This window comes from Antechinus flavipes, chromosome 5 (genome assembly GCF_016432865.1).
Source record: "Antechinus flavipes isolate AdamAnt ecotype Samford, QLD, Australia chromosome 5, AdamAnt_v2, whole genome shotgun sequence".
NCBI classification, from domain to species: Eukaryota; Metazoa; Chordata; class Mammalia; order Dasyuromorphia; family Dasyuridae; genus Antechinus; species Antechinus flavipes.
Window position 1 is genome coordinate 227052829 of NC_067402.1, and position 19355 is coordinate 227072183.

The 19355-nt window shown below is 37.1% G+C and overlaps 1 protein-coding gene across 2 annotated transcripts in view; it reads right to left on the reverse strand.

Moving 5' to 3' along the window:
• ATF1 (activating transcription factor 1) overlaps positions 1–18899 on the reverse strand; it is a 34206-nt gene extending 15307 nt beyond the window's left edge. The window contains exons 1-3 of one of the 2 annotated variants that reach the window (XM_051963696.1): positions 17968–18899; positions 12097–12195; positions 2881–3009 (exon numbers count right to left, since the gene is read on the reverse strand). In XM_051963696.1, the coding sequence (XP_051819656.1) occupies positions 2881–3009; positions 12097–12195; positions 17968–18327 (588 nt within the window). In that variant the 5' untranslated portion in view covers positions 18328–18899. The remainder of the gene's footprint in view (positions 1–2880; positions 3010–12096; positions 12196–17967) is intronic. The other variant, XM_051963697.1, reaches the window with a different exon arrangement.
• Positions 18900–19355: the final 456 nt, after the last annotated feature.

Here is a 19355-nt window from a genome sequence, read left to right on the forward strand (position 1 = left end):
AACAAGATTTATGATGATATGATCAAAAATTTTGTCAGTGTGTAAGAAGACTTCATCACAGGGTTTAGGTCAGAGAGGTTCCTGGTGGATGATGAAGTTCTCCAAATGCTCTTGTTTGTGGATGCTATTATGCTTATTGGAAAAAATGACCCAGATCACTTGGAAGAAGTCTTTAATTCCTCAATAGTCTGGAATGTCTAGTCATATAGGAAAGGTCAAATGGATATTCATTACACAGATCTCAACATAACATGCATTTAAATGGACACCTTACTTATCCATCAGTGGCTGCAAAAGAAGAGCGAAGGCTTGATAGCTTTTGGGAAATCATAGAACATTGGAAACAAATTGCAAAAGGTAAAAAACAAAGGGCACTGCTCATTCCTTCTTAATAATTCTACTGGGGACAGAATGAAAACTTAAGTCCTTGTTCACCACTATTCTTTACTGCCTTTTCTTCAGGAAACCATTCTTAAAGAAATAAAGTTTCTGGAGCTCCTAAGTAGAGCTATAGGTTCTTGATTCTTGTTCCTTTACTCTTCTTCTTTTATGGATCATCACCAATGTTCCACTCCCTCCATGATTACATAACTTCCATACATTTAACTAACTCCTCTACTAAATGCCTTCTAAATTCCCACAGTCTGCTGTCCATTTCTGTAAGGCCTGTCTTTTTCCTTTATCCCAGGCAAACCAGAGCCCATTCAGGGGGCTTGGTAAAGCAAGACTTGTAGGGTGAGTAGCCTTTTCCCCTAACTTTTTCCTTCCTGTCTCTCTCTGCTTCTGACTTTCCAGATTTTGCCACTATGCCTGGGCTGCCAACTCACTTTGGAACACACTTCTGCATGCTGGCCCCATTCTCCCATTGATAGGTTCCTCTCAGACATTCCATTTTGGGGAGGAACCATTCCTCTCTTGGTTCTGTTTCTGATTTTATTGAATTCAACACTATGTCTCTAAAGTATCTTCACCTATTCATTTCCCTTTTTCTATACTGTCTTCTCCCATTAGAATGTAAGCTATCCAAAGACAGGAATTATCTTTCTGCTTGTATGTCCCTAGCACTTAGCAGTATTTGGTATTTAGTAAACACAATAAATGCTTCTTGCTAATTGCCTACTTCCTACTCCTGGTTAGATCATTATCTTCCCCCTATTCCCTACCATTGCAGAAGGAACCCAGAATCTTTCTCTGTTCAAACTGGTTCTGTTTTAGGCTTACTCCCGCCTCATTTCCAATGCCAATGGGCAGGCTTCCTACTAGCTCCTCACCCTGCTGAGTGAACACAGCTATTCACATTACTTAGAAGAACTGGGAGTTTATCTTATACTGGGTTAGATGGAAGCTCAACAGGACTTGCCACCAAGACTTCCAGATTTACAGGCACTGTCTAGTGACATACCCTAAGATGGAGGTCTTGTCATTCACACTTATGTCACACCCTTAGGATTTCTAAGCCTTTTCAGTGCCTTGAAAGTAAGTGAACTCTTACATGTTTTGTCTGCTTGAATTATAGAGTGAACTCCTTGAGCTTTTCTTGATTACAGATGCTTGGCATATGGTTAAATGCTTCATAATTTATTTTTCTTTCATTCATTCGCGTATTCATCCGTGCCATTCACCTCAGATGGAACATATCCAAAACAGAATTTGTCACACTTTACTCAACTTCCCTATTTCCTGTTAAGGACACCACGATACTATTTCTTGTCACCCAAGTTTGTAAGCTCAGCATCATCCTTAACTCTCCTCTCTTCCTCACTTCTGATAATCAGTTTTAAGTGCTATTGACTGTCCATCATTTTCAGAGCTTTCATGTATCCTACTCACAATTGCCACTCTAATGAAGGTCTTCTCACCTTAAGCCTGCACTTAACTGATCTCCCTACTTTCAGTTTTTTGCTTCTCAATCCATTCCCCCATAAATGTCAAAGTAACTTTTACAGACTTCTGTATATGGCATTTAAAATTCTTCATAATCTAGCTTCAAAATTTTTCCCAACTGGCTGAACAGCATTCTCTCTAAACTCCAGTCAAATAAGCCTGTCTTCTGTTCCCAGTATAGGACATTCTTCTTCCCTCCAAACCTCTGCACAATCTGACTTGTTCCTGATTCTTGATCTTCACCCTGACTTCTGGCTCCCCAATGTCACACCCTCTCCTACAGAAGGTCTTTCTTGATCTCTTAATGTTCTTCCCCCTCATCCCCAAATTACTTTGTACTGATTCTTTATGCCCTTACTACAGACTCGCCTGCACCCTTATTATTTCCTTGCAGCAGAATTTACTCTATTTTGTGTATCCCAGTCTAGAGCCTAGTCTAATCAAGGCACTAAAGGAAAGGACTCCTTTAAAAAAAGAACCTACTGGGTTCTTTCCTGTCTGCCTGGTCACCAAGTTTTAATTTTTAGCTAGACAAGAAAGAACCCTTCATTGATCTGTCATATGTCTGTACCCCACTTTCTCTTATAATAAAAGACTTTTTTTACTTTTACTTTTTAAATTTTACTTTTACATACAAACAAGTATAGGTTTGATCTTTAGGGAAAGGGAGAGACAAGTGCTATTTATCTTGTAACCTGCCCATACTTGACTTTACCTCCCCGCTTTGACTAACCTTCCACCAATGGATCTACATATTTCCTTCTCTCAAGATCTATCATTTCCCTTAAAATTTGAACCCACTTATCCTTGCAGATAATAAATCTAATGTGAATTTGCAAATAGAGGCTAAAAAAAATTTTTCCCCTTCTCACACTATCTAATTTCTAAGTACATAACAAACTACTTATAATACTATAAGAAGACAGTAATAATATTAGATAAGATTTAAGGACAAAAATTTATACTCTATACTATACTGACCAAGTTTTTAGTTACCTGAACTGTCTGTACTTGGGGGGGGTGGATTACTGAAGACGAATGAGCAGTCTGGATGACCCCCTGACTCTGTACTTGTTCTCCAGAAAGATGTACAACTGTCATTGGTGCAGCTCCTCTTAGTGACATCTATAAATAAATATAAATTCAATTAACAAACTATAAATTTCACCCATACACAGAAGAAAGGCAAAACCTTAATAATGAGGAATGAATACATTTAGGCCTTGTTACTTTTTGTTGGAAAAGATGTGATTGGGAAACAACAGAACCAGTTTTAAAAGGTAAAATGAATGTTACCTTCATTAGCAATATGAACATAATTTCAATACAACACTGAGCTGATTTCCCTGTGTATTAGTGAGATCCAGGGAACTGAAGTGACAGCTAATGTCAGGGACAAGGCTGGAACCCCAGTATCTAGGTTCCAAGTTCATTTTCTTCCATTCTACCAAGTTTAATTTCATCATTTTCATGGAATTAGTGATATAAAGATGACTAGATTACTTACACTTACAATTTGGTAAGGAACTAGGACAAGGACATAAATAAATATAATCTGTAATGTTCTCTTCTCCAAAATATAATCGTTCTCTGGGAGCAAGTTTCTTGGGGAGCTTCTGGGAGCAGGCTTCCTTTCATTCAGTTCAATAATTACCTCAAATGCAGCCAAAAGTTAAAATCCAGATCCTTTATTGTCTCCTTAAAAATAGCCCAGTTAACTTTCTTAGAGACCTATCTCTCTCCTTGGTTCTGGGAACTCCTGACGCTAGTCTTTTGCCTCAGCCAGCTTCAGCCTCTAGCTCCCTCCGAATCCCAAGCATCCAGCCAGCACAAAAGTGGAAGTTGGAATGAATCTGACTCCGCCTCCCAGAGAGTGGGCTTGTGAATCTCCCCAAGTCAATCCTAGTTGAGGCTCCTAGCTTATATATGCTCTCTAAAGAGCATGAACTCTTATGTGTGAACTAATGCACGAACTCTCTTAAAGGTGTGAACTCAGTACATAAGCATTATCTTTATCAATTCCAGTGACTTAGCACCTTGTTTCAAGTTCTGGCCCATAACAATAATCCAAATTAGAAATATACAAGGTATTATTACTATGAGAAAAAAAACACAGTAAAGAAATGAAGGGAAAGAGTGGGATACTAGAGAAAGTTTCATAGCAATGACTCCTACAGGACAATGTCCTATAGGACAAAGAATTATATTCCAGATATGGGTAATCAGAACACTATATTTAGTTTCCTTTCTTTTTTCATAGGAGAAAAAAACTAACAAATTATTGCTAAACTAGGCACAGAAAAATTTAGAGGTAAATTTTGGAACAATTTGGCTGGAACAGAGTTCATGAAGGAAAATACAGAGAAACCTGTATTTGTGGTTGGAATCAGATTGTGGAAGCCTTTGAGTGCCATAGTAGGAGTCTGAGGTTTATTTTATGATTAATAGATAGTCACTGAAGCCGATCAAATTACTCAGGCAGCTGCATGTAGGACAGAGTAGAAAGAGAAGGAGAGAAGTAGGGTCAACACAAAGTTATTCCAGTAATCAAGATATAAGGAAATAAAGCAGTGGTCCTAGGAATGCAAAGAAGAGGACAAGAAATAGAAACATAAATACATGCAACTTATTAATTATTTATTCTTCCCTTTCCTTCTGAGTCCAAAGATCTCAAGGAGTTGAGCCCAGATGACTGGAAGAAATGGTAGTACTATAGGCCAAGTTTTTTGGGAAAGGATAAGTATCGTTTTGGAGAAGTTGAATGTAAATATTTAGGTGAGTGGAAATGTTTACACCAACTGAAAGTTGAGCACTTGGGATACAGAAGTTATTGGAAATGTAGATACAGATTAGAACATCATCTATATCGGAAGTGGGAATTGATAAGATTGCCATGGAAGGGAAAAATCAGAGGACCAAGGATGTAGCTTCTTGGACATTATTTAAAAAACAAAACAAAAACAAATCCAATAGTTCATGCAGATGTAAAGAATCCCTGCTTCTTTTGTAGTCCTCCACATAGTTTAATACAATCATCTATATCATCTACAATAGCTTAAGAAATATTGATCAAACAAATACTAATCTCCAGAAGATCACAGAACATTGGTAATAATCTACTTGCATTAGTTAGGTTATACCATCACATCATAAATACTATTTCCTTTTAATTAAAAATTCTTGTTCGAATTACTCTCCTCTGCTAAAGAATTTGAACAATTACAATTTTAGTCATATGAATCTCTTAATGAGGTGTTCCTTTAGAAAAATCACTAGTGATCTGATTCTAAATTAAAAGCGATTATGACTGACTGTTCCCCTTTCTAATTATAACCTATCCATAACCATTCAGAAAGTAAACTCTCATGTGACACATGTGAAGAACATGTTTTTCTATATTAACTAGGATGCCACATTTGAATTCTTTTGTTTTCAACTCTAAGGAGAAACGGCTAGGAAATGAACTGTTAAATGATTCAAAATAATGATATGTTGATTACCATAGTATCAACTTAAGATAGTCTTTAAGCTTTGAAGTATACATAACACTTTTTAATAGATGTTTACATATGCATTAAAATTCAGAAGAAAGAAAAACTGGTTTCCATTCAGAAGATAAAACATATATTCCATAAAAACAAAGCTTTGTAAGTTTAATGAGACAACTGGCCTAAATTAATGTTTTTTACAATTTCCTCTTCAAAGCATGAGTCTCTTATAAACAAAATCAAACTGAGAGCTTGAATACTTCCAGTTACCATGAATTCATTATTTTATAGGATAACAACCTCTTCCAATTTTTGACATTTCTAATTGTCAAAAAGCTCTTCCATATATATGGAATTGATTGTTTTTCTTCTGTCCTCTGAAACTATCAAGAATAAGTCTAATGCTTCTTTTATGAAAGACACCTTTTACCTTAACACAGCATTTTCCTAAATCATTTTCCCTCATCAACAAATTCTGATCCTTTTTGAAAAAAGCAAGGCATACTTCTCTTCTCCAGGCATAAGCAACTAGCAATTTCTACAACCATTTCTCACAGGACAAAAAGGATCCATATACACACACACAAATATATATAGAGACATATTATAAAGGAATATAAAACAAAACTTCAGCTCAAAAGAAAATTATAATCTAATAGAATAAAAGAAATATAAGACAACACAAAAACTCAAGATAAACAGGGTGAACATTTTATAATCCCTTTTAAACCTATTATATTGCCCTCCCTCTTTCCTGCAATGTTAGCAATAAGTCATAATTATCTTTATAGGATAAGTAACTTCCAAAAGAGCAGAGTGAGCAGAATCAGAAATGTCATGTGCCATTGACAATAAAAGGTATTTCTAACATGCAGGGGTGCGCAAGACTAACTTACAAAAACAGGAAGTTTTTCTAAGAAGAGACTAGAGGACTGTATCTCCCTGAGAGGTGATGTAGAACAGAGCTATCAGTGATACAGCCTTTGGCCCTCTTACCGCTCACGGTGTTCCTGAGTGTAGCCTAAACCAGATTAAAATATTATTGGGAAATATTTTTAAAAATAAATTAAAATAGAATAGTGTGGTGTTTCTTTTTCTTCTTTTAAAATATGTAAAATAGTTCTCTCTGGGGGAGAGGGTAGGATTCTCGGGGGAGGTTTTCTTGGAGGCAGCTTTAGTATCAGTTGAAAGTAATAATCACCTCAAAACACAAAATGTGGTGATTCTTTTCTTCTTTATAAATAACAATCTGAGATGAATGGTTCTCTCTCAAAACGCAGCCAGGTGATAAAAGTTCAGATCTTTTATTATCTCCAATATAGCCCGGTTAGCTTAGAGGTCTATCTCTCTGCTTGGTTCCAAGAGCTCTTGCAGTTTTGTCCTTTGCTTCTGCCTCTGCTTTCCTCAGCCTTCAATCCAGCTCCAAGTTGAATCTGCCTTGCCTCCGAGAGAGGGCTTCTGGCTCTCAATCTCAAAATATTCTGGAATAGATCTCTCTTCACTGGCCTTATATCTGACTCTTCTGAGAGACTGCACCAGAGTGCTCCTCTCCAATCCAGCTGAACTCTCTTCTGCCACCAGCCAGCCAAGTGGATATTATTCTGGAATAGATCTCTCTTCACTGGCCTTATATCTGATTCTTCTGAGAGAATGGGATTATGGATTTTCTCCCATAGTGCTCTCTGGCCCCAAGAGCTTTAAGGGAGGTGTGAATTCACCAAGTTACAAAGTTTACTTTGTGAATCTAGCATGCTTGTGAACTCCGATGAGTAAAAGTGTAAACACAAGCATTGTACTAATTAGTTCTACTTAGTACCTTGTTTCAGGTTCTGGCCCAAAACATCTTCTTGTAAGATCAGATCAACAATCTATCAACTGTAATGAGTTAGCAGTTTGTAAAGATTCCAACAGATCCAGACTTGTCACCTCCTTCCCTACGGACATAATTTTTGTCAAGGTCTATATTATGCAGAATACAACAGAATTACTCATTCTTTTTCTCCTTGACACTCTAAAAAAATTAACACAGCCCTAGCTTACATTAATTTTTTTTGGCAGTCACATGACTAGTATTAAATTCTGTTAAGTTTGTGGTCTGTTACAACACTTTTTCATATAAAGAGGCATCATAAAGTAGTGAATACAAACTTGAAGTCAGGAATATCTAGGTGCAAATTCCAAATTTAGGCACCAGCTGTGTGCCCAAGGCAGGTCATATAACTTTGTTATGTCCCAGTTTACCATCTGTAAAATCAGAGTTGGTTTCAGTGGCTTCCAAGACTTTTACAATTTTAAATCTATGATTCTATATGAATCCCATCAAATTTCCTTCAGTCTGTAGTTCTATGCTTAATTTTTAAAATTTAAGTTCATGTGTCTGCTAATTTAGGTTGGCTATTCCTATCTGTCAAGATCTTCTAGGAGCCTGATTCCTCTATCTGCTCTTTCCAGCTGTGTTGAACACATTTGACAATTGTCCTCCTGTGCTTTTATCCAAGTCATTGATGAAAATAAAAAAGGACACTGTTCTGCAACACACTACAAGAGATGCTCATCTGCTATGTAGCACCATAATGCAGAGTTCCAAGCCTGGTGTCAAGATGACTTGAATTAAAATCAGGCCTTAGACTAGGCAAGATTTAGCCTGCCTCAGTTTCCTCATCTGTAAAATCAGGATAATAACAAGTACTATGTAATTGCTATTATTTCACTGAATTGACATCTACTAACTAATAACACTACATTGCTCAACCAGTTACTAAAATGCCCCACAAAAACATTTATGATAGTTTTTTGTATAAGGAAAAGAAACTAAAGGTGCATCTATCAATTAGGGGAAGATATGCATAAATTATGGAATGTGAATAATAAGAATATTGCTATATTATGATGAAATATATGGTTTCAGTAAACCTAGATGATTTGTATGAGCTGATGCAGACTTCAGTGAGCAGAACAAAGAAAACAATTTATATAATACCACAGTAAAACAAAGAAGTAATATTTAAGAACTCTGATCTATATAGCAACCAACCATGATTCCAGAGTACCAGTGATAAAATAGGCTTTCTATCTCTTGACAGGGAAACTCAAGATGCAGAATTGAATGTAAATTTTTATAAACGGCCGATATGGGAGATTTGTTTTGCTTAGCTTTGGATTATATAAGCGTTTTATTCTTTTTTCAATTTGGAGAAATGGAATATTGAATGAAATAGAGAAAGAGGAATTAAGGTTACCGAAATTTTTAAAAGACCACTGAAGCATTTTAGGAAATATACCACAGATAAAAACAGAAGGAAGATCAGTAAGATACACGTACAAGAAGGACAGTTTTGAAAATAAAATGAATTTGTGGCTAATTTGGGAGAGAGAGAAACAAGCTGTACTTTGTGAGTCCAGCTAGAGTACAAGTGGATGGGAAGAAATCTGTTGAGATTAAGATCAACCTTCAAGCTTGTGGCAGGCAGCATTGTGTCACCCACATCTTTAATATCACACAAATGAATGAGAGACTTAGAGATTACAAGATATCAACACAATACATTTAATAGGTAGATTTCTAGACAGATATGATCGATATCTCATTAGATGAGTTTTACAGATTATCTAATTCAATCATCATTTGAACAAAAAGGCATATATAACTGGCTGAACTCTTTTGAGGGACTATGAATCTTATGTGGGAGGTTCTGGAATGTTTTAAGAATTGATATCATCACAATTATTGTTCAGTAATAAGGAAAAACTAGAGTATTTCACCATCTATTGGGAATTTCTCTTTAATCTGACTATCTATCTATATCCTTAGAATGCAAAACACCTTTGACAAGAAAGTCTCTGTTTTATACATTTTATATATATATCTTATTTTTATTTTTTTGCTGAGGCAATTGGGGGCAAGTGATTTGCCCAGGGTCACACAGTGTCAAGTGTCTAGGCCAGATTTGAACTCAGGTCCTCCTGATGAACTTCAGGACTGGTGATCTATCCACTGCGCCACCTAGCTGCCCCTACATTATAAACTTTTATATTATATTTGATATTAATGAGGGTTTTCTCTATTATCTCATTTAAAGAAATCTTATATGATTTTGACATACATAGGAGACAATTTGTTCGAAGAGAGGCTTTAAGGTAGCATTTTGATAGATTATATGAAATAACCAGTAAAGTGCTTTGCAACTCTACCTAATCAAATTTCCTTTTCTAGTTAACAGTCAGGAAGCTTGTACTAGCACCTTGTATTCTCTATATCTCTCATTCAATTGGTAAAAATGTGAGTCAACTATGGAAAATCTCCTGTGAAATTTTACTTGTTGCTCTCTAATACTCTGATCAAGAATACTCACACTACATAGTACAGCTCTCAACTCTAAGTCTAATTTTCACTAACTGTCCCCCTGCCCAGAATGCTCCCTCTCCTCAACACTTCCTCCTACCTTCCTCGGCTCCCTTCAAGTCCCAGCTAAAACCCCACATTCCACAGGAAGCCCTTTTTGCTTTCTGTTAATACTAGTGTTTTCTGAGGCAGCTAGGTGGCACAAAGGATAGAGCACCAGCCCTGAACTCAGGAGGACCTGAGTTCAAATTTAGCCTCAGATACTTAACACTTCCAGCTATGTGACCCTAGACAAGTCACTTAATTGCCTTAGCAAAAAAAAAAAAAAAAAAAATACTAGTGCTTCCCCTGTTTATTATCTCCAATTTATGCTCTATAAAATGCGTTTGTACATAATTTTGCATGTTGTCTCCCTCACTAGACCTGCCTCATTACTGTCCTTTTCAATTTCTTTAGAAATAATCTCAATCTTAAGGCGGTAACTCCACTGTCACTGACACATCACAGTTCTTTTCTTTTCTAACCTTTACGTTGTCCTTTTCCAGTTTCACCATTAGATGCCTGTGGTGTATATTCATATGGTCCAGTCTTTCACTAAACTTCTACTTTTTCTCTATTTCCTTTACATAACTTTTTGCTGTTTTCTTAGGCAATACTGCCCATAATCATCTACAATTCTTCTCTTTTGGCAGTATAAAACAAATTTACATTCTAACATCAGTTTTGCCCTTGGCTTGCCGTATCTCTTTGATTGCCAAACAAGTCAAGTTTTTGCTGACTAAGGTAGTTTTTTGGTCTTTTTGGATTCCTTGTTGTGACAAATTATTTACAGTGGTTATATTCTGTAAGAAATAGTCATAATATTGTTAAATGTGCTTTTCCAATCTTTTCCAGGTTGGATTTGTTTTAATTTTAAATAATAGTGAAGGAATTTGACAGAAAACAGTCATCCCTAAAGTTCAAAAAACCTGGGTTCAAACCCTGTTCCTGATATATACTGGCCCCAAAAAAGTCAGAGATGAAAGTCAGGTGAAACAAATATTTTTGAGAAGATGTAAAAACAGAAAATTAGAAGTATTAAATGGTTATGTGGATGTCCATAGGACTCAAATGAGTTGTTTGATAAATGGAAAGATGAAAATGGCACAGAAGAAACTGAAACACACTTCACCTAAGGGGATGGGGAATTAAAACCTTCCTTTCACTCAGTTCCCCAGAATTCCCCCTGCTCTACCACAGAGGAGTAAAAGTATGAGGACAAAGCAAGGCACTGACCGAAGAGTTAGAAGACTTTGGATGAAGCCAAGTCTTCAACACTCAGTATAACAGCAAAAATAATACTTATACTTCCTATCTGTTGTGTGATAAGTGCTTTATTAACTACAGCAATGCAAGGAATTAATGCCACAGTCACCTGATACTTAATAGCTAAAAATTATATATATACATGCCCATGATAAAATAATACAGTCAAGAAAAATATACAGACTACACTAGTTTGTTAACAATGTGAATGCTTCCTGAATTAGCATAATGGTCAATTTAAATAACATAGGGGGAAAAAAATCAACAAGTATCCATGACAAATTTGTTGGACTATAGCTGATTTACAAATATGCTACAAAATATCTGCTTCAATTAAATTTGGTAAATTAATAGGCAAACTTCTTTCCCTTTTTTGAAGAGGTGTAGAATATTGAAAATCCTGTTTTAGTCAGCTGATGTTTTAATTACTTCTTATTGAACTGCCTTTCTTCTATCCCTTTTCTTTTTTTGTAATTACATATTTATGTGTAGAGAAGTGATATATTTAGAAATGAAAGGGTTATAATAGGATACAAATAAAAGTAAATTTCAAATCAATTCATTTTTCTGAAGTGACTACAAAAATATGGGGGAAAAAATACACCCATCCAAATCACTAATTTGGATGGCTTAAAAATGAACTCTGTCATGACTAATATGGCAATATGTTTAATATAATTATACACATATAACCTATATCAGATTACCTGCTGTCTTTGGGAGAGGAGGAAGAAAAAATATAGAACTCAAAATCTTATAAACGTTCATTTTAACTAATGTTGAAAACATGCAATTAAAAAAATACCATTAAATGGAAAAAAATAAAAATAAAAATAAAGTTTGTCTTTAGACCATAAATACTATATCACAATATAAAAAATAATTTTCCCTTACAAAAGTACAGTTTTCTTGATATGATTAAGTGCAAACCCACTCTCATGAAATCTTAATATTTAATACAGTCCCATCTGTGGTCTTTTTAATCACTAATATTTTAAAAATGTAATCCAATCAATTAATCTAAATACAGTATATTCTTAAGCATTTCTAAATTATAGAAACTGACCCATGCTTTACCTGTTGAGCAATGTGAGAGATATGAGCACCCTGCACTGTTGTACCTGGTTGTGGTGCTGTCTCTGAACTGTTACTTTTGTGGGAATCTTCCATAATCAACTATAAGAAAAAAAATTTGGTTAAAGAGTTAGTCTTTGGATGTTATTCTTTTTCAAATATGTCAGGAAATTTTTTATGCTATTTACAGCACCTCTATGTACAGCTTCAAAAACTTCTCCCAATGTTAATTTTTGCCACAGAAATTTATTAAGAATGCTTAACTAGAGGCAAAAATATGAATGGCTCCAAACTATGACCCCTAAAAATATTTATATTAGCTTTCAAAAATTTTTTATAAAGTTGATTCCACTTAAAGAATATGGTATTACAGAGGTGAGTGAGGACATAAATAAACTTTCCATTTTCTAGAGTAGGGACTTACTTAAATTTATACTTCATAATATATGGACATTTCTTAAACCAAAGTTAAGAGAAGTTTTGCTGTTTCAATATTCCTCATCAGAAGGGAGTTCACCGTTTCACACAGATGGTCCATTGAGGGTTATGTGGTTTTGAACAGAATGGAAAAGAATAAAGCAGCATTAAAGAATCAAAAAGTGCCAGTAGGAACTATCAAGCAAGAAGATTAATTTGGGGGGTAGGGAATGAAAGGCATACCAGTGCAGGTTCTTGAGGGAGTATAGAAAAGAATATAAAGGAGATGGGAAGGGAAAAAGCATTTATAAGCACTTACTATGTGCCAGGTACTGTGCTAAGCACTTTACAAGTATCTATATTCTTATTAGTTTAATTATAGTAAAGATAATGTAAAGTCCTTTAGTCCATTTCTTTGAAGGTCATAAATACAGGAATTTATTTTCAATAATTACATGGAAGATAGTATTTCTAACCAAATTTTAATGTTTGAAGAGCAACAAAAATAAGACATATTAAATGATATAATTTTAAGATCCAAATCTACAATTCAACATATTCATACAGGAAAAAACGCACTGACATGGTATTTTGACATTTTCCCCCCCCACTGATCATAAACCAGTTTTTAAAAGTATCTGTTTCAAATGACAGTCAGAATTTGAATCAAAGCAAATTTAGAAAAAGAAAGAAAAGCATAACAGATTGGGCTTTGCAATATATAAAAGAACATTAAATGTTTTATGACTGGAAATTATTTTTCATGCTCACTGTGATCGATGATTTTCCCCCTCCTTAATTAAGATTAATTAAAATTCCTATAACTAATGGAAAATTGGACCTATAAGTAGCAGATACGACAATCAAAGAAATATTCTCATCTGCCAGCAAATGGTGCTTTCAACACTTAAATAAACAATGACTACCCAAAGGAAAATAATATAGGTAACTTTCTACATAGTAAAAAAAAAACTTCACCTTAATAACCACTGGCAAGTCAATTAACTTCTCTCAGCTTCAGTTTCCTAAAACAAGAGAAAAAAAAAAAAAAACTTGTTCTAACACAACTGAAGTGAGGAAAGTACTTTGCAAAATCTTAAACTGCAATAGAATATTATTAGAACCATTTTAAAATGATGATGCCAAGGATATGCATGCTTACACTTTCCCCTATTCTTTTATTTTTTTAACCTCAACACTTTATACATAAGCTAAGAGTAATATTTGAAATGTTATGTAGAATACTTGTTCAACAGAAAAATTTTCTTAAAGTAGACTGGCCAGTGTGGTAGTACACATCTGCTATCTCTACAAGGGAAGCTGAAGCTGTAGATAACTTGAACTTGAGAGTTCTAAAATGCACATGGGCCAAAATCAATGTTATTCCTCCTAAATCCTGCCTCAGTAAGGTGAAGGCAATACTGTTGCCCCACTCTCAGATGGCAACCATGAGGCTCCCTAAGTGGTGGAGAACCAAGCCTGTTCAGCAACAAAGCAGGTCAAAGTTTTCATGATGGTCAGCAATGAAATCAGGCCCATAAATAAATATTTTTCTTCCAGCCTAGATGAGATAAGGAAAGAGGGAAGGAAGAGAGAAGGGAGAGGAAAAAAAGGAAAGAAAGAAGGATGGAGGAAAGTAGGAAAGGTGGGAAGAGAGAGAGGGAGGGAAGGAAGGAGGAAAAAGAGAAGATATAAAGCACACCTAAGTTGCTACTTAGAACAAACTGAAGGGGGAGTAACCACAAGCATAGTGGGGCAGAAGGAATACAAAGTACCATAATTAAAGGAAACTGAAAAACTCTTGTAAGACTATCCAGTCTGATGAGTAGCTAAAAAGAAGAGACTGACTATTAAATAAAGCAAAAGATTTTTCTGATTCCACAGACTGGGAATCAGAAACAGGTAGATAGACCACACCTTGAAATAATTGCCTGGTTTTATATGTGCCCTTGGAAAAAAGAAACATCAAGAGAAAGTTCTTATGAAAAATGGACAGCAACACATGTAGAGGATTAGATAAGGAAGGAATGAGCAGAAGGCTTTCTCTCCAGCCCAGGCACCCCAGGATCATTGTCACAGCAAAAATGACTTCACAACAGAACCATATGGCCATTAGAGACATATGCTTGTCCAGGTATACCTGAGACTAGAGTTCCCAGACCTGCAATCCAGCATGCTTTTTTATGTTTCCTTTTCTGAGTTCAGGCCAGCAATAATAGTAAGACATTTCCCCAGATGGGAGACAGGTTACCCTGTCTTAAGTTCATTTGACAATTTTGACAAACTGAAAAATCTGAGAGTATTTTCTTAAAAGCATGCAAAAAGCAAGGGGAGAATATAGGTCATCTACTCTAACTTCCCAGACTTGCCTAAATGACAGAGCCAGAGTTAGAGCCAACAAAAGAGAGTAAGGTGATCAATATTAGATTCTACATCTGGAAGACTAAAGCCATACCATGAGTAGAACTCACCACCTCTCCATGACAACTGCTATGAGATTCTCAGGAAGTATAGGTACAAGGTGAATGGAACATAGCAGTCCCACAAAGGGTCTTTAATGGCTATTTGGGTTTTCTCTATTGTATTCCTTTGTGTAGTCTGCATTATCTGTAATGGAAAAAATAAAAAGCTATTCCCAACTTGGTACCTCTATTTCACATGGACTACCTCTGTGGGACATAACTGGGCTAACTAATTTTGGGGAATTTCCAGATGTAAATCATACCTAAGCTTTAGAAACTGGAAATATATTAACAAGCCAAAGAAGCTGCTTTAAGATCAGACCTTCCCAAGATCAAATTGAGTGTGTATGAACCCTGAATTTCTTAAGGAACAGGAGTAACTACTAAGGTTCAACTGGAAAGCCATTTGACCTATTCAGCACTGAATTTCTTTATCTGCAAAGTCACATTCTGCACTGGATAATCTCTATGACCCCTCTTGAACTAAACAGCATATAATTCTAGACTTTTGAAAGACATGAAAAGACAACAAAGAGCAATTTTCTGATTTCACATAATTACTAATGTCTATAAATTACCTAAAAGATTTTGATTTGGATGATTTGTATGTATTAACCTGAGTCTACTTTGGAAATAATTGAGCAGAGCTGCAAAAGTTGGCAGGTTTTTTTTTCCTTTCTTTCTGGCTATGGGGCTCTTTCTGAGCCCCAGTGAGTAACTTTTTTTCTCTACCAAAAGCCAAGAAGCACCTTGCAATGTAGCTAACTAGCTGAGTCTTACAGAACTGCCTCAAGGCACTCGGCAGTTAAGTGACAGGTCTAGGATCACAAAATCACAAACAATGTGGCAAAGCAGGCAATTTCCAATTGCTCTCTACCAAACGGAAAAAGCTTCCAAGAGGAACAATCCAAACATAACACATTCATCAAATTCTGAGCACAAATGAGAAAAAGCATTCGATTTGGTTCTGTAACCTGATGAATGATGCCAAGGATTATTTACACAGACTACAAATTAAAGTTATATGACTGAGTCAACTGAAGAAATAAATTAAATGCTATTGTAGATAAACAACTTATAAGTTTTCAATGTCCAACCAAAAACACCTTTTGCATTCTCTCCATATTTATAAAAAGAATGTGAAAGTAAGAAGTTTTATGTTTTTGTCTTTTATGTCCTCAAGCACTTAACATAGGTGCCTGTTACATAAGAGATGCTAAATAAACTGACTAGTCTCAGTTTCTTCTTCTATAAAACAAAGTGTGATACAATTTTTGAATCTTCAAGTGTAAGTAAAAATAATGGGATTTTACTGAGTGGCAAACCCAATATTTTCTCAAATACTATTTAATGTTTATCACATCTGTTGTTATTTTAGGGATTTATTTTCATGCTATTATTCAAATATGTTCCATAAAGCAATTATGAAAAAAAAAGCTGAAGATCCCCAAATCACCTCATCCTTATTAAGTATTAATAAAAACATTTATTTGGTCAACACAGTCATTAATGTTAAGCAAATGAAGAGAACTACAGAATGCTGCAAACTTGTATTGAAAGTAGTCCATATTTTAAAAAATAACAAAATATATAAATTGTGGGAAACCCTGTAGAAAAATTTTAAAAATATAGGTTTAAACTTGGAAGGAAGATTATAGATCATCTACTCCAACTCCCCAGACTAGCCCAAGTGACAGAGCCAGAGTCAGAGCCAACAGAAATACAATGATCTCAAAACCAGCACTCCAATCTAGTGTGACAGGGCATACCTCCAGCTACTTGGCAGGAAATGCATCATTACTACACTATCTGGGGCAATGAGGTCAGCAAAACCTTTGTTTACAGACTCGTTTATAAGGATCTATTAGCATCCCAGAAATACAAAAAACTTGGGAATAACTCTCCACTTAAGGGAGAAGTCCCACTGGAGAATTTATAGAGGTGAAAAGACAAAATTTTCACAGAATGAGCCTCTATGGGTTTTGTTCTCCATCAGATCTGCATGATGGGTGGGCGTATCTACAGGGATGAGATCACAGATCCATTAGCTTTTAGGAGCATTTACTCATTCTCAAAGAGATAGTATCTCGAGTTATTATTTAACATCAATGGTCGTCATCATCTTTAATTGTATATGATGACAACACGGAACCAGGCACCATAGGTTAAGTTCCATCACTTAGGGGACATATGCATTCAAATCTGTAAAATGGGGCTATTTTAATAGGCACAGAGATAAAAATGGCCATAATAATGGCCTAATGCACTGAGTTATCAAATGTGATAACATGGCAAAGTGCTTTGCAAATTTTAAGATGCTATTTATACCTATAAATTGCTATAAAATGTGAAAAACTACCTAATAAAATACACATACGCACATAATGTTATTCTATACATTTATATATATATACATATATATGTATATATACACATATATAAAAAAACTAGCTATCATCACTACTACCATCACCACCACCTGAGGCAAATCAGATCGGTAACTAGTCCGCTAGATGGCGCAACGCTGAGGGTAGGGAGGGGAGTCCAGAGTTCAAATTCAACCTCCATCTAGCGTGTAAGCTAAGGCAAGTCTTCCTTAACCAACCCCGTTTTGTCTCAGTTTCCTCGGGTGTAAAAGAAAATAACACTAGCCCATCGCCGCCGCACTATCCCTCGAGGTGCAGGAAGAATCAATGACAAGACATTTGTACTGCGCCTAACATGCGCTTCCCGATTAGCCAGGAGAGCGGGGCTACTCCGCGGGGGTCGGCTGGCGTTCCAGGGCCGAGGACGGGCACTTCGTGGAGGAGAGTGAGCCCATCCCGCCCCCGTGGGAAAGGTCACCCGTGGCCCAGGGCCGCCACCCAGGACGCGGCCCCTTGTCTCCCTCTCCCGGGGCTCCGCCTGCTCAGGCGCCCACATCTCTCAGCCGGCCGGGGCGCGAGCGGGCGGCTCCCCCAGCACAGCCCGGCCCTCCCCCGCCTGGGTCACTCACCTGAGGCCACTCCCGACGTCGCCGCTCGGGTTCCTGGGCGGGAACTTCCCCTCCCCCGAGAATCAAGTTTCGAGCCCGGGTCCCTCTACCGCCCGCTTTCCGTCCGTCCCTCCCGCGGCGACCCGGGTCGCTACTCCTCCCCTCGGCGGCTTCCCTTCCGGGTGGAGGCGGGACGGAACCGAAGCTAGAGGCCGCCGCCGCGGTGGCCGCCGGGCTAAGCCCCGGCCGCCAACGTCTCCACAGCGGTTCGGGCCGCCGACGACGGCGGCATAGTCCACTCGGGGCCCGAGGATGGGGGAGCCAGGAGGAGGGGGGAGGGGACAAAATTCTTTCTCCTAGTGAGCCGCCGTCCAACGTCATCGCGCTGCCCGCGTGACCTGCCAACGTCGGGCGTCTGACTATGGGAGCGCGCTTGAGTCGGGAGGAGAAATCACCAGAAAGGCAGAGTGGGGTCGATGCGACTCTTTACTTACCTCGCGAGTTCGTGGATTTTGGTCATGGCCTTGATCCCCACATCTTTTAGATACCCCTCCTGCTTACTCTGCATCCTCAGCAGACTGAGTTGAGCTTTGCCGGGCGATGATTCTGTGGTGCTTCCTATCTATAACATCCTACCCCACCCTCCAGCCATCTAGACTGATGTGATCATTAATCTCGTCTTTTTTTTTTTTTTTCTTTTCTTTTTTTAAACTGGCCTGTTATTTCTTTAGCCTTGGGAACGCCCTCTATGAATGCGGATACGTAGTTTCTTGGGGACACTGAGGTTAACCCCAGGACGTGAATCCAAATCAGGCCTTCGTGATTCAAAGACCTATTACTCTATTGCACTAGAGCAGGGATACCGTTGTGGCTAAATGCCGTAGCCCGCCTTTTCGATAAATCAATTAAATAACGTTTTAAACCACCTACAATGGACTAGGCACTTCAGTCTGTACCGAAGTCCTAAATCTTGGTAAATATACATATATGTCTATGTCCTGGGGGGAGGAAGGCTCAGTTTGACTTAGTTTAGAAAAATTGGGTTCCTGTTTTTTAACTGAATGAAAGTAGAAATGAATATACTTTTTTATTTTTTAAGCTTTGTATGACATTTTTTACAAAAGTAAAGTGCTGATCTATATCTTGTCCCTGGACCCAGATGGCTCTGAAGGAGAGAGTGAGGCTAGTGATTGCATGTCCTTCCTCCCTTAAGTCCAGTTCACTTGCATGTCATACCATCGCCTCCCTGATGTGACGGTCCTCTTGGAAAATAAGGGACAAACAACAAAGTCATAAAAACTTATAAACACGTGTAGAAAAACAAATATCCTTTTCTAACCATAGGTTTTGATTTTTTTTAAAAGGAAAACCAACATAAAAATAAAATCACAACAGGTGGAGAAATTAAA